We start from the raw sequence: 15,811 nt of genomic DNA, 5'->3' as shown, positions 1-15,811 counted from the left end.
AGAGCTTTCCCCTTATCAGTAAGGATTTGGCTTTAACCACGTGAATGAGCTGAAGCACAACAGTGAAGTTTTTAGCTACCAACTAATGTTTAAATCCTCTGTGAAGCAAGCGTTGATGAAGCTGGGCTTGCTGTGAGGCTCCAGAAGTCTGTTCAGATCTGGTTGATGTCGCTGAACGTCGTCTTCGGCCTCTTGCTGACTGTCAATTTGTTTTTATGTTCTTTTTCAGGATATTGATATTAAGAAAGTGAATGGTGTTCCTCAGTATGCATTCCTGCAGTACTGTGATATTGCAAGCGTGTGTAAAGCAATTAAGAAGATGGATGGGGAATACCTAGGAAACAACCGTCTCAAGGTAAAGAAACCCTCCTGTGGATTGTATCCTTTTCCTTGTTATTTTTGCTTATGGTGTCCTAGAGTTTTATTGCGTCAGCTTAGGCCATGGAAGTGAGTTTTTTTGCCTCTGCTGTAGGTCAGATCAGAGGGAGATGATTTCAGTCATCACTGTAATTGGGATTAATGGACATTTTTGTTGTCTGAGCAAGAAGGCCAAGGATTGACAGGACTTGGACACTGCCACTCCCTGGCCTGTAGAAGTAGTCCTTGAAGATCCATGCTTGGTGACGGAGGCTGTTAGTCCCCAGTGTCAATCCATCATTTTCCAGAAGCATTTGAATCCTACCCAAACCAAGCATTGTCAAACATTGTTTCAGCATACCAAATTATTTTTTATCAATTGCTGTTTGATTTTTGCCTCACACCTGTGGGAGATGCCCGATTTTAGAAAATCCATACAAAAGATTAGCTTTCCTCACCTAATTCTTACTTAGGCATGCTCTGTTTGGTCAGTTTAACCCTTGCCAATTGTACTGATGGAAATTTTGCCCTTTTGTGTTTAGCTGGGTTTTGGAAAGAGCATGCCTACAAACTGCGTGTGGTTAGATGGGCTTTCAACCAACCTTACGGATCAGTATTTAACACGACACTTCTGCCGATACGGGCCTGTGGTAAAGGTAGGTGAAGGCTTTTGGTGTCTGCTTTGCAGTTGTTACTGTCCTCCTCTCTTTACATCCTGTCCTTTCAACCCCGACTGTCCAGGGCTTTCTAGCTCAGCTAGAGAAATTCTCTCTGGGGTGTAAATTTGGCCTACAGGGATCTGTAGCTTTGCTGTCCAATACAGAGAGGAGTCATTTCTGGGTTTTTTTCAAAAGAAATATTTTGAATGAGCCGAGATAACGAGTTTTGGAACTTGTTTGTTGCTCTTGTGCAGTACAGTCTCTTCCCCCAACAAAATTTCCATACTAACACTATAGAGACAGCAGTCTAATTATGTGGTGAGGTTTATGCATGCTCATTACATAATTAGACATAACTGTATTTTTTGTAAGACCCGCCCCAAATGACTTTTTAAAAACAGTCACGTCACCAAAGACACATCAGAGAAAAGAGCAAGTCAAGGGCCGTGCAACAAACCCCTGTTGTTTGGTGGGACACATTAACTTGTGTGGCTAAGTCCCGCTCTACGCAGCTCTTCTGAGACTTAGGCACGTGCTTAAAGCTGAGCATGGGAGTTGTCCTGTGTATTTCTGGTGGACCTTGATGTGCTTTAAGTTAAGCAACATGGGTAAAGCTTTGCAGCATCAAGGTCTTGCCTCCATAAGGCTTTTTGGGGGAGGGCTGTGTTGCAGCTTTGACACTCCTCACTGTAGTTGTTCCTGAACAGTAAGCTGCTGTTGCCAAGGGAAGCTGATATTTGCAAATCAAGCATTTAGTAGCTGATGAGTGGTACTGCAGACTGATGACAGAACTGTTTCCATTTTGTGATTAAATGTTCCCTTTACCTTTTTTCCCCCCTAACACTTATTGGAAATTTTTCCAAAAAAATGAAAAAAAATATTTTTTTTAAAAAAAGGAAATAAAGAGAAACTACAAAACTGAGTCACCAAAGGAAAAAAGAAGTAAAATACAGAAAAACAAAATAAAGGCATAATATACCTCAAGCCACAATATCCACAATTCAAAGCAGTCCCGTGTCCTTTTATTGTCTCTTCAGTACAATATGCCTCATCAGAAAAGCCTGGAAAATTTTACTTTGCTAAAATTATTTTCTTACTGGTATCCTTATGACTTAGGATTTTGTTGGGACTGACATTAAGTCCTGTGGATGAGGCTCTTATTTGGTTTTTGTTTTGTTTTTTTGTTTTTTACAGGTGGTGTTTGACCGCTTAAAAGGCATGGCCCTGGTTCTCTACAATGAGATTGAATATGCACAAGCAGCTGTAAAAGAGACCAAGGGGAGGAAAATCGGTGGGAATAAAATTAAGGTGTGCAGAATGACCTCCAAAAATTAAGAAACAAATTGTACTTAGGCCTTACCCCTCACACTCTGGCATTTGCAGACTGCCAGATAAAAGGAATATGTAGAGGGACATGTACGTCCCAGATCTCCAAGGCTTAAACTATTTTTTTAAAAAATATACTCGGCTTATCAAGATGTTAGGGTATCTTGAACCGTTGCTTATAAAGCCTTTTCCCGTATTCTGCCGTTCATTTCGCTGAACTTGTGTCTCTCAGCTCCTGAGTGTTGGTGTCCGTGTGATGACCCTGTTTACCCAAATCCAAGACAAAGTTTTGTCCTTCTGGTTTTTCACAGTAGAAATATAAAATCCAAAGGTTACATGGGCCGTTAGTGGGGGAATAGCTGACAGAGGGCGACCCAAATATGCACGTGGCTTGTGTGCCATTTCTTCCTTGCAACAGATAAAAACTAAAAATAGAACTTTCTGGGGGAAAAAAAAAAGGTAAGAGATATTTTATCCTTGAAAAGCGCTTAAGCATTTATGGGGTCGTCTTGGATTTAGGTAAATGTGGCCATATACCTGTTATGACTGTCCCACTAACTGGGGACTTGAGGTGTCTGCCAGCCCCTCTGGGTTACCTTCCTCCTCCTCTTTTTTCTCTCCTAAAGAGTGGGTAATGATTTCAAGCATGAATCTCTTCTCCCCTGTATTTAACCTAACGACTTCATGCCCATCATGAAGGAGTTGATTATAGCATGGTGTCTAAGCGAGTTGGTAGAATGCAACTGAATAAAAATGACAGTTGTTCCAGGGTTTCTGCATCTTATGTTTGTGGGTATTGCTACATAACGGCCCTGGAAGAACAGCAGCCTTCATGTGAGCGTGTAGCCAGGCACTGTTGCTGAGGCTGTACAAAAGACTGATTAAAAAAAAAAAAGAGATAAAACATTAAAAGATGAAATAAAGCATTATGTGGCATACACAGCAATAAACCCATTTTGATCCTTAATTCTTGGCGTCAGCTGTGCCATTACGTTCTTAATACTGTCGTGCTTGGCTAGGGAACAGCAAATCTTAGAGCAGTGAGAACAGGGAGCTGGTTCCTTTCCCAGCCAGCACCCTGCGTGTGTAACCCCAGGCAAACGGTGTCGAACCTGGACGAGGGAATGACACTGCCCTGCCTGGAGCACCGTGTGGGGACCGAGGGCACTTCAGAACTGCAGCTAAAGTAGTAAACACCTCAATGCCATAATAATTTTTTTCCCCTGCTGCTTTGCTGAAGCTTTTTGGGTGCCCCTAGTCTGCAACTGAAACAATATAACCCAGTCCCTGCCCAAGAAGGCAGTTCTGTAGCTCCATATGTATTTACCAAGCTTAGCAGCACATTTAAGAGAGAAAGGTCGTTTTTCCTGAGGAGATAAAGAGCCAGTCCTGAGAGGTGCTTCGTATTTTTCTGTTAAATGGCATCGTCCCCTATTTTCTATGCTGTGCCCATTCCCAGTTTCTGCAGCAGGCAGTGAAATGTTGTCAAACTGGGGTGTTTCTTTCTCTGAATGTGAATGTTATTTACGTTTTTTTTTTTTTTATTATATTTTTCAGGTGGATTTTGCAAACCGGGAAAGTCAATTGGCATTTTATCATTCCATGGAGAAAACGGGTCAAGACATCAGAGACTTTTATGAAATGCTGGCCGAGAGAAGGCATGTATCTAATATTTTTATTCCATTCTCTTTTCTAGCGTCATTTTAAATGTAATTACATTTTCTTTGTGTCACAAATATTAAACAAGCACTTAAATTCATTTGAGTTTTATTAAATTGTGCAAGTTAATACAAGCAGAATATCATATATCTGAATTATTGTCAGTTAACTAAAAAATCATACTCAAGTGGAGATTTGGGCTATCTGCTGAGCTATATATTTAGTATCCAGTTAATGTGTAGGGTCACCTGGCCAGAGTTGTGAGTCATTCATTGTTTCTTAAGACTACAAAGAATAATATATCTGTATTGCCTCCCCATATCCTCCAAGTAATGTGTATGTTAGCAGACTATATATACGCTATAACAGGCTGCTGCTAGTGCTAGTCTGTGGAGTTGGGAGTGAAATGTAGTCTTTCACCTATTCATTCTCAACAGGCTAGCTCGATAAGATCATAGAATAAAGTCGGATAATAATAATTAAGATAATAAAGTCTGAATGTGGTTGCATTTTTTTTTGCTCTTTGACTTGCAAAATGTATCCTCTGAAGATGTCCTTGCACAGCATCTGTCGTGATGGCTGCAGAGAGGCTCTTCCCTCTGTAGACCCCAGCTAAATGCAGCCACGTACAGAAATACCATTCTGCTCTTCTGCCCCTTCCAAGAGCTGAGTAAAACGTCAGTGTTTTCCCAGCTAATGACTCTGGCAAAGGCTGAAAAGAAGCATTTTCTTTTTGCGCAGGTGCATTTTTATTGCCTTTAGAGATCAGTTTGGATCGTAGGTTTTGCTCTGCCTATAAAGTAGCGTCAAGCACAGTGTGCCATTAGTTGTACTTGTGCTCTAGATAAGTTCAGAGCAAAATAGATTGGAATAACATAGATGCAAAATTACCAGTTTTAAAGGGGAAGAGGAGTTGGGAAGTTGGAAATCGGGATTTGCATAATAGAAATGAATCTGTGCATTCCCTCATGCTTGCCAAATGTTGTGACGTGCCAGCAAGCAGTCAGGAACAATTTCCTGTGAACTATACCAAATTCAGCAAAAAAAGAAATGCATTCATCACATATCTTTTGTTGCACAGCGGTCAGCTGCACTCGTTAGTGAACCAGATAGCTGACCAGAGCACTGGTTTCCTAGGGCAGGATGGTACTCGGGTACGCACTAGGCTGGTTTCTTCTGTCCTTACGTTCACACGGTCATTGCTGGATGCTTGGGAGTCATGAATCATGCAAGGCTCTGTGGTGGCTCCTGTAATTCTGCACCTCCCAGTCCTCTGCCAAGCTGGTTCAGGCAGTCCTGGGTCCCCAGCAGTGACGCTAGGAGCAACCGGACTAACCAGCTTCTCCTAGGCTGCAGTTTTAACACCTAATATAAAACAAACATGATATGTGGATATATATATACATATATGTATACACACATATACATACATATAAACTTCTAAAAATGTATTGCTATGTAATGCCACCAGCTTAATATGGTGGGGAATCTTAAATCTCTCCAAAACCAGAGGAAGAGCCGTGCACCTCTCAGGAAAATCCATAAAAATTCCTTTTCACGCTGAAAGCAAAAGCGGATAGTGTAATCTTTTACCCTGAATTTTCCGAGGCAAATTCCAGGATATCCAGTCCTGCACGTTTGCTAGGCCATGAGGATGCATGTGAGCTTTCTTGAGTGGGAAGTTACGTTTTGCAGTGTTGCACCTTCTCAAAGCTGCTGGATGGAGCGGCACAAGGTGCACAATAAAAAACGTGTTCTGATCTAGTAGCTCTACCCACTGCTGCTTTTCATAACATCCCACTTTGCTTGAAAAAGAGATTTTTGTCTCCCATGCTAAGCTCTGTGTTTCTTTGGTTTTGCTTTTTTTATGTTTTGTATAATGTCCCAGCTGGGAGGTTCCAGCACAGAATGCAGATGGTGAAGTTAATCCAAGTAGGTGAAACCGAGTGTGCAAAATAGTCGCTAATGGTGGAGAATTTGGAGCACCAGCTATGTATTTCCAGGTTATGAAAACCTATTACATGCAGTGAAAGAGCTAATTCTGAAATTAAATGATCACTTGAAGGGTTTAGGATTAAAAAAAATCCTGTTACCTCCTACCTCCTGTTCACTTCGTGTTTGCAGAACTAGGTGACACTCTCCCAGTAGTAGCAGCTTCTTGAGATGGGCTCTTTTGCACATCTGCATGACAGACTGTGTGTGGGTGCCCATGCACTCTGCAGGCTTTACCTTCATTTAATGCAGTGTTCGAATTCGGCAAAAAAAAAAACAAAGCAGGAAAGCTTATTTAAAACATACTCAGCAAAGTTGTCACTAGCAAAATGACCAATTAGTTTCGTACAGCGTTCGAAGCGAATGAAGCGTTTAATCCACTGCGCACTGATTCATTCTTGTTAAATCTCTCTGTGCTGCTGTGCATAGCTGCCCTAATATGCATATAAAGAAATTATCCTCAAACAATTCCCCTATGCAGAAGGGCATTTTGTAATGCTATACTTTGGTTGAGAGGGGAAACTAATCACCCTGTTGTTCTTTTTAGCAGAGATGAAAGAAGAGGCTCTTATGAATATGCCCCTGATCGTACTTACTACGAGACTGTTAGGACTCCAGGGACGTATCCGGAAGATCCTCGTCGAGAATATCCAGCTCGAGGCAGAGAATTTTATGCCGAATGGGATCCCTATCAAGGAGACTACTATGATCCACGATACTACGATGACCCCCGTGAATACAGGGATTACAGAGGAGATCCATATGAGCAAGACATAAGGGAGTACAGTTACAGGCAGCGGGAGAGAGAGAGGGAGAGGGAGCGGTTTGAATCCGATCGGGACAGAGATCACGAGAGGAGACCCATTGAGCGGAGCCAGAGCCCAACTCACTCCAGGCGTCCGCAGAGCCCCGGGGTGTCTCCGTCGCAGTCCGAGAGGCTGCAGAGCGATTCCGAGAGGAGGATCTACAGCAGGTCGTCCGATCGCAGCGGGAGCTGCAGCTCCCTGTCTCCTCCTCGGTACGACAAGCTCGACAAGGCCCGCGTGGAGCGTTACGCTAAGAACGAGAAAACGGAGAAGGAGCGCGTTTTCGACCAGGAGAGAGCTGACAAAGACAAACGCTTGGTGAGGAAGGAAAAGCCAGAGAAGCTAGAAAAGGATAAAACCGATAAGCAAAAACGAAAAGCAAAAATACACTCGCCTAGCTCTCAGTCTTCAGAAACAGATCAAGAGAATGAGAGAGAGCCCAGCCCTGAAAAATTAAAGGGCAACAGTAAACAGAGTAAAGAGAGAGGTGACAAAGAAGGGACAGCAAAAAACCGCCTAGAGCTCATGCCCTGTGTGGTATTGACACGAGTAAAAGAAAAGGAAGGGAAAGTTATTGATCAGCCCACTTTGGAGAAATTGAGAGCAAAGCTTGATAATGACACTATGAAGTCTCCACTTCTTGAACAAAAAACACAGACGTCTCAAACTGAGCAAACAGCAAAATCTGAGCAGTCAAAACTGGAACCTGTCAGAACTAAGATACAAAAAGAGAAAGCCCTTGCCAGTCATGTAGAAGTGGTTGATAAGGAAGGGAAAATTAAACCCAAAAAGCACTTGAAGACGGAGCAAGCTTCTGAGGGGGCAAACGCCGTGGACTTAGATAAGTTGGAGGCTCGCAAAAGACGCTTTGCTGATGCAAACTTAAAGGCTGAAAGGCAAAAACTGGAAGCAAAAAGAAGCAGTCAAGATGAGGAAGATGCGCGGGCAGTTTTGAAGAAACAACTTGATGCGACAGCTTCATCTAGAGAAGCTGGGATTTTAAGGGAAGGAGAGTTGGAAAGAAAACCCTTGAGGAAAGAGATGCTTAAAAGGGAATCTAAAAAACTCAAACTGGAAAGACTTATCCCTGTTACTAGCCCCAAAGAAATTCAGGAGACTCTTAATGTTGCTGGGATTGGCTTGCGTCCCACTCCAGATCTGCAGACTCGGCTCATGGACACAGCTGATGAACCTGTGGAAATCCAAGAACTCCCTCCTAAAAAAATGAATCCAGTAAAACCCCAGCATAAACAAATACAGCTACTAGATGACCAAGGAACAGAGAGGGAGGACACAAGGAAGAATTACTGTGGTCTGCCTGAAGATGCTCCTGACCATAAACTTAGCCAAGAAAAACCTCAGTCAACTGATACAGAGGAGAAAATTGGCATCGACATCGACCATACTCAAAGTTACAGAAAACAAATGGAGCAAAGCCGTAGATTAAAACAACAGCTGGAAATGGAGATTGCAAAGTCAGAGAAGTTTGGCAGTCCAAAGAAAGATGTTGAAGAATACGAAAGACGGAGCTTGGTCCATGAAGTAGGAAAACCTCCACAGGATGTCACGGATGACTCTCCACCCAGTAAAAGGAAAAAGACTGACCAGTTTGATTTTGAAATTAGCACTAAAAGAGAAAGAAACTACAGGAGTTCTCGTCAGGTGAGCGAAGATTCTGAAAGGACGTCCTGTTCCCCCAGTATCCGACACTTCCCTTTTCACGAAGATGATGACACGCTAGATTCTCCCAGGCTAATGCCATTAAAAGAAACCAAAGATTCACCTAAAATAGAAGAAAAGGGTCTTTCATACTCCAATATGACTGTGAGGGAGGAGTCTCTGAAATTTAATCCTTACGATTCCAGCAGAAGGGAGCAGATGGCAGAAATCGCTAAAATAAAACCATCAGTACTGAGCTCTGAAGATGACCCAAATAGATGGGAAACACAAGTGAAACAAGAGCCTGGTAGAGTGGATATCAGCTTTCCAAGCAGCATTGTTAAAAGAGACAGCATTCGGAAGCGGTCCCTGCGAGACCTGGAGCCAGGGGAGGTGCCTTCAGATTCTGATGAAGATGGTGAAAACAAATCCCAATCTCCTAAAACCTCGTCTTTATTGGAGAGTTCCAGATTGTCTTTTTTATTAAGGGACAGAGAAGAGAAGTTACGTGAAAGAGAGGAAAGATTGTCAACTTCCTTAGAAAGAAACAAATTCTACTCTTTTGCATTGGACAAGACAATCACACCAGACACAAAGGCCTTGCTTGAAAGAGCGAAATCTCTCTCTTCCTCTCGAGAAGAAAACTGGTCTTTTCTAGATTGGGATTCAAGATTTGCTAGTTTTAGAAACAATAAAGACAAAGAGAAAGTTGACTCGGCTCCAAGACCTATTCCATCTTGGTATATGAAAAAGAAAAAAATTAGAACTGATTCAGAAGGTGGAAAACTGGACGATAAGAAAGAGGATCATAAAGAAGAGGAACAAGAGAGACAAGAACTGTTTGCTTCTCGTTTTTTGCATAGTTCAATCTTTGAACAGGACTCTAAGCGCTTGCAGCATTTAGAGAGAAAAGATGATGATCTTGATTTCATTTCTGGTAGATTGTACGGGAGACAGTCTTCCTCTGATGGGACTAACAGTGCATCTGATTTGGTGCAAGAACCAGTTGTTCTTTTCCACAGTCGATTTATTGAACTAACACGAATGCAGCAAAAAGAAAAGGAGAAGGATCAAAAACCAAAAGAAGCGGAAAAACAGGAAGACAAAGAAAATCGGCCAAAGACACCAGAAACTGTTCCTGATAGTAAAGAATCAGAACATAAAACTTCCTCAGTAGTTGGTCCCTCTTCAGTCACTATCATATCGCAGGAACCGGTGCCAGCTGCTTCTGAGAAGGGTGCAAATGAAAAAATCGTAGTGGAAACAGCTTCCATAAAAGAAGAAAAGGTTCCCGAAGCTACTTCTACAGCAGAAGAACAAAAACCTGTTCCTGAAATTGTTGTTCCTCTCAAAACCGAACCACCTGAGCAAACAGAACCCCCAGCAGTTGTAGAAGTTAATAAAGAAGTTGTTCCTACAACTCTGGTGTCGGAGGAAGACACTGCGTCAACAGAGCATCCTTCATACTTGGACACAAAACCTCCTACTCCAGGAGCGTCATTTTCCCATGCAGACATCAATGTAGATCCAGAACCTGAGGGTGCCCAGTTGATTTCATCTCCTCTTAAGCTCACACAAAAGTCTGAAGAGATTACTGAACCTAAAGAGGAAAATCCTCCACCTTCTGCCAACACCGATGCTAGTGCAAGTCAGAAGGTAGAGGTGGCCGCTGAGGTCCTCCCTCCAGTTTCTGACAATGATATGGAAGTTGAACCTCCGGTTGTCGTAAAAGATAAGAAGTCTTATAAGAGTAAACGCTCCAAGACTCCTGTCCAATCGGCTGCAGCTGCTGTCACGGAAAAGCCTGTCACGAGGAAAAGCGAAAGAATTGACCGGGAAAAGCTCAAAAGATCGAGCTCTCCTCGTGGGGAAACGCAGAAACTTTCAGAATTGAAAGTGGAAGCAGAGAAAGTTTCAAGGAACGCTGCTAAATCCCCCAGTTCTGCTGCAGAGCCGGAAAACATGGAGCCCAGTTTGCCGATAGGCCGAACGAGGCGCAGAAACGTGCGATCTGTTTATGCTACCACGGGGGACAACGAAGGTCCATCTCCAATCAAAGACTCTGTGGAGGTCACGAGATCTACCAGGAAGAGAGGGGAAAAGGAACCCCAGGAAACAGTGACGACTGTTCCTACTACACCAAGAAGAGGCAGACCTCCCAAAACACGCCGCAAGCCAGAGGAAGACATCTCTCCAGTAAAGACGGAACCGGTGCAACCAGAGCCTGAGGAGCCTGAGGCTAAAGAAGCTGTGGAGACCCCTAAGCCCACGGAGGGATGGAGATCTCCTAGATCCCAGAAACTCACACACGGTCACTCGTCAGCTGCTGCCAGCCAGCAGGGAAAGAAAGGGAAAAATGAACCAAAAGTTGATGCTTCGCTAGAATCTGAAGATGCTGCTGAAAGAGCTGCTCAGGAATCGAGCAGTAGTGAGAACAGCAATAAAGCAAAAACAACCGAGAAAGAGGCAGCCGCAAGCGAACAGAAACGTGAGAAGAAAGAACTCGATGCAGAGAAAAACCAGCTAGAAATGGCCATGGTTGAGATCGTTGAGAAGAAGCCAGCACCAGAAAAGGTTACAAAATCCAAAAGGGGAAGGTATAAAAACACCAAGACTGTTGTAGATAAAGCATCCTTGTGTCTAAAAAATGTAGAAATACGCCTCAATGTCGATGAAGTCAAGGGTGCCTTGCGGCCAAGTGAGGAAGAGTCAGAGCTGGTGGCAGTGTCACCAGCAAAAATGAAAAGTCCCCCCAAAGAGGACATCTTGCCTCCCCATTTTGTTAAAGATGAGGTGGAAGATTCATTCCAAGAGGCGGAAAAAGAAGTTCTGCGGGAACCGAAGCCGTGCCCGGAAGCTGCCCAGTTAGCGAAACAGATTGAACTTGAACAGGCCGTGGAGAATATTGCAAAACTCACGGAAACTCCTCCAGCAATTCCCGCCTACAAGGAGCCCACAGCAGACGTGACTGAAGTTCGCCAGGAGGAGGAAGGTGACAAACCTGCACACCAGGCTAGTGAAACAGAACTGGCAGCAGCTATTGGCTCCATCATCAATGATATTTCTGGGGAGACAGAAAGCTTTCCTGCACCCCCGACTTACCCGGCTGAATCAGAAGCAGAAATCCCTACAGAACCGCTGGTGTTACCATCGCCTCGAGAGGAAATGGAGCCAGAAACCGATCAGGCAGTTAACAACATCTTGGAAGCAGAAGCTGCTGTGGAGGCCGCAGTGCAGCCGGTTGCTGCCTCTGCCCCGTCCGCCGCGGCAGAGCCGGAGAGCAAGGAAGGCGACGTGAGCTTCAGCGAGTCTTCCAATTCAGCACAGGAAACAGAAACCTTGCAGGAAGCCGAAGTGGCTCGGAAGGAAAAGGGACGTCAAAAGACCTCTCGGCAGAGGCGTAAAAGGAGCACGGGCAGAAAAGGTGACACCGCTGAAGTCAGCGCGTTTGAGCCTGAGAGGGTACAGAGCAAGTCTCCCCCTTCCTGTGAAGCGAAGGCAAAGCCTGAAGAAGCCTTGAAGGAAGACAAGCAAACCAAGACTGCTGCTCAGATGTCTCCAGAGCCGTATACTGCCGATGCCACCAAGGCTGCAACCGCTGATGTTGTCCCTGCCCACGAAGCCGTCACTGAGAGCGGTGCCTCTCCAAAAACACCGGCACCGGCTCCTTTGGACCTGGCCGCCCCACCAGTTCCTGTGGACGAGGGCAGTCAGACAGAGTTCAAGATACGGTCGCCTATCGAGAACGCGCCCATCACACCGCCGAGTGCTCCCGGTCCAGCTGTTCCCGCGATTCCTTCGGCAACCGCGGCCAAGTTACCCACCCCGGTGCCGGCTGGGTTCGTCCCCCTTCATTCCAGTGCTGCCAAGGTGCCGGAATGGATCGTACGGCACGAGGAACCGCGCGCCCGTTCCACGCCACCGCCTGCGCTCCCACCGGATACGAAAGCGTCAGACATCGATACAAACTCAAGCACTTTGAGGAAGATACTCATGGAGCCCAAGTACGTCTCGGCGACGAGCATAACTTCCACTCATGTGACAACGACACACGCGGAGCCGGTGAGCGCGCCGCGTCTCGAGGAGGCACCTCTCCACCCTGCGGTAGAGGCCATCAAACCAGTTTCGGAGGAGAAGCCAGCAGTTCCCATCACCAATGCTCTGGACCCACCAGTGGCAGAAGCACCAGTGTTCAGCGAGAAAGAGAAGATAAGCACTGTCATTGCCCCCAAAGCCACCTCTGTGATCAGCAGAATGCCCCCCAGTGTCGACCTGGAGGAGGCTCCGAGGATCACCCTGGTGAAGCAAGCTCCCCAGAGCCAGACCTGTCTTGTTAACGCTCCTTCACCAAAATTTAAGCAGAGGTTGAGCGCCAACGATAACAGCAGGTTTCATCCGGGATCTATGTCTGTTATTGAAGATAGGCCTGTAGAGACTGGCTCCAGTCCAGGCTTGCGGGTTAATACCTCAGAAGGGGTAGTGCTCTTGAGCTACTCGGGTCAGAAGACGGAAGGCCCACAGCGAATTAGCGCAAAGATCAGCCAGATTCCCCCTGCCAGTGCTGTTGACATCGAGTTTCAGCAGTCCGTATCCAAATCTCAGATTAAACAAGAACCTATCACGCCGTCTCAGCCAACGCCGAAAGGCTCTCAGGCTTCCACGGGCTATGGGGCCGTTTCCACCCATTCTCCTTTGGTACTAGGCACGCCACCTTACAACACGTCGCCCGTGATCTCCTCCATTAAACAGGAGCGCGTGGCCTTGGAGAAGTCTGACTCGGCCCACCTTGCTGTGCAGACGCCGTCATCGCAGCCCGGTAAGGTCCTCTCGCAGACTGTAAACACTCCGCCTGTACTCGTCCACAACCAGATGGTTGTGAACAAAAAACTGTCCGATCCCGCTGCTCTCAAAGTGGAGACCAAGACTCTGCAACCCTCCAACTTGAGTCCTGGAGTCAGTCCGCATCACCCGTCCCTGTCTGGGAAGGTGCATTCGGAAGCAAACCACGTCAGCTCAGGACCCAGCACCCCGACCGAGCGGGCCATTTCCCACTTGGGGGTCACGAAACAGGAGCCGCATTCGCCGCGCACGAGCGGACACTCGCCGTCACCGTTCCCACGGGCTTGTCATCCTGGCAGCACGTCGTCCCCGGCTTTATCGAGCAGTGCCCCGGTCATGCTGGCGCCGGGCATTTCCGTGCCCCCGTACATCTCCAGCATGCACCCGGAGCAGTCTGTCATCATGCCCCCTCACAGCGTCACGCAGACTGTATCCCTGGGCCATCTGTCCCAAGGCGAGGTGAGGATGAGCACCCCTCCTCTCTCCGGTATTCCTTACGGCATGCGCCCGGAAGCGCTCCACTCCCCCAGAACAGCTTTGCAACCTCAGATGGAAATCAAACCTCAGCGATCCAGCACGCCTCAGCCGGCGCCCATACGGGACATCGTGATGCCCCCGCTGTCCTCCCAGCACCCGGCCGAGGAGGAGATGCACTACCACCACGGCGCCGTGTGCCGCGCGCCGGCGCCCGTGCAGTCCGACGTGCTGGTCATGCAGCCGGACTACCGCATGCATCCCACGGGCATCCGGCTGGAGCAGTACAACGTGCCGCACGACGTGCGCATGATCATGCACCCGCACATGGCGGCCGTGGGCGAGCACCACGCGGAGGGCAGGCAGTCGCGCACGCCCGACGGCGCCGTGAAGACTCCCCCGGTCAGTAAGACCCCGCAGCCGGGCAAAGAGACGCCCAAGGCCTCCGAGGGCAAAATGGCCCATTCTCCGCACAGCGAGCCCCGGCTCCTGAGCGTCCCCTCGGGCGGCCAGCTGCCCGGGCTGCCCTTGACGCAGCCCGTGGTGGTGCCCCACGGAGTGCAGATCATGCACCCGGCGGGCAGCTCCTTCCACGACTATCGCTCCGTGTACGGGGACATGAGGAATTACCACACAGCGGCGCAGCTCGGCCACCCCCAGTTCGCCGGCGCGTCGCCCATCGGGCTGCCGTCCCGGAGCATGACCCCATCTCAGGTGAGCGGCCAAACACACTTTCTTCTCTTTCTACCTGAAATCCCGCGCAGCCTGGGCTGACCGCAGCCCCGCTGCAGTTCTGCTTGGCCCTGCGAGCTCCCAGTTGGAGTCTGAAAACTCTTCAAGTCACATCGGGAAGTGTTAGAGCAGTAATGTTTGCTCGGGAGGTTTGGGTTGAATGTGTTTAGCGTTAGTTGGGAGAGACTGAAGAAATCCGTCTTGTTTGTGGCTCCAGAGCTCAAAAGGGGAGATGTGAAGGGTGCCTGTGAATTTTGAGACACAGAGACGTCTTTGGGGATTTCGAGGCAGACTGGAAAAGCTTCCTGGGACAGACACAGTTGGTCAGGGGTGGCCTCGTGGGCAGGGGGCAGTGGAGCAGGGTTCGGGAGAGGCGGTTTGGGTGACATGGAGCAGCTCGGAGCGACTGTGCCAGCGCGCGCTGGGCATCTCCCCGCACCCCCTCTCCCAGGGAGCAAGTCTTGACAGTACCTGTGGCCTAAAATCTCTCCTCTCTCCCCACCACCTGCTTCTCAGAGCCTGCAGGAGGGCGAGCACGCGCACGGCAGCCAGCCGGGGCGCAGCAAGACTCCGCAGATACCCCCGGAGGCCAAGGGCCCGGCGGCCGCGGGGCCCGAGCAGGGCCACCACCCGCCCGTGAACAGGCACGCGGCGCAGATAGACCCTCACGTCCACCTTCAGAGGGCACAAGCAGACACAGGCCAGACCTCCTACCCCTCGCCCGTCGCCATCTCGATAAAACAGGAGCTTCCGTCGCCGCACCAGCCGCAGGCGGTTCCCAAGCAGTCGCTGTTCATCTCGACGACGTCAGGGCCCGGGGCCCTGTCCCTGAATCGCCCCGAGTCCCAGTCTACTCTAAAACAAGAGCCGTCTCCTCATGCTGTTTCACAGAGACCTGTGGATATGGTTCAGCTTCTGACGGTAAGTGCTGCTCTGCCTTCTCTCTTCTCCAGGAAGCTTCTTGTGTAGAGGAAAATGGGCACATTTCACTAAGCTCCTCTCATTTGCAGCAACAAAATGTGAGGTCTCTTGCATCAAATGCCTCAAATGCTGGCAAGTGCTCTCACTTTGGCTGTTTCTCTCCCTGGGGAATTCTTCGCCATGTTCACGTTTACGTGGGGTTTGCTGAAGTCTCAGGGTAGGGCAGCAGAAGGCAGGAGAGCCACCTGTGTCTCTTGTTTACCTTTTCAAGCAGCTTGCAGGCCAAGGTGGGCAGTGCTGCAGCTTTGTGTACAGTCAGCTGTTGTTGGGAAGAGTGGTGGTGTGTTTAATTAAAAAAAATAAAAACGCCCAACCTCCTAAAGGCTT

At 47.8% G+C, this 15,811-nt stretch overlaps 1 protein-coding gene across 1 annotated transcript in view; it reads left to right on the top strand.

Moving 5' to 3' along the window:
- Positions 1-15,811, top strand: part of SPEN (spen family transcriptional repressor) — a 62,271-nt gene that overhangs the window by 42,718 nt on the left and 3,742 nt on the right. Inside the window, exons 7-12 of the mRNA XM_088529616.1 lie at positions 230-355; positions 900-1,013; positions 2,211-2,324; positions 3,900-4,000; positions 6,541-14,485; positions 15,020-15,424. Of these exons, the coding sequence (XP_088385742.1) occupies positions 230-355; positions 900-1,013; positions 2,211-2,324; positions 3,900-4,000; positions 6,541-14,485; positions 15,020-15,424 (8,805 nt within the window). The remainder of the gene's footprint in view (positions 1-229; positions 356-899; positions 1,014-2,210; positions 2,325-3,899; positions 4,001-6,540; positions 14,486-15,019; positions 15,425-15,811) is intronic.

Source organism: Tinamus guttatus, unplaced genomic scaffold, assembly GCF_059628265.1.
Source record: "Tinamus guttatus ecotype Peru unplaced genomic scaffold, ASM5962826v1 Tinamus_guttatus_pri_ptg000332l, whole genome shotgun sequence".
NCBI classification, from domain to species: domain Eukaryota; kingdom Metazoa; phylum Chordata; class Aves; order Tinamiformes; family Tinamidae; genus Tinamus; species Tinamus guttatus.
The sequence above is the reverse complement of the archived record's forward strand: the minus strand, read 5'-3'. Positions and strand labels throughout refer to the sequence as shown.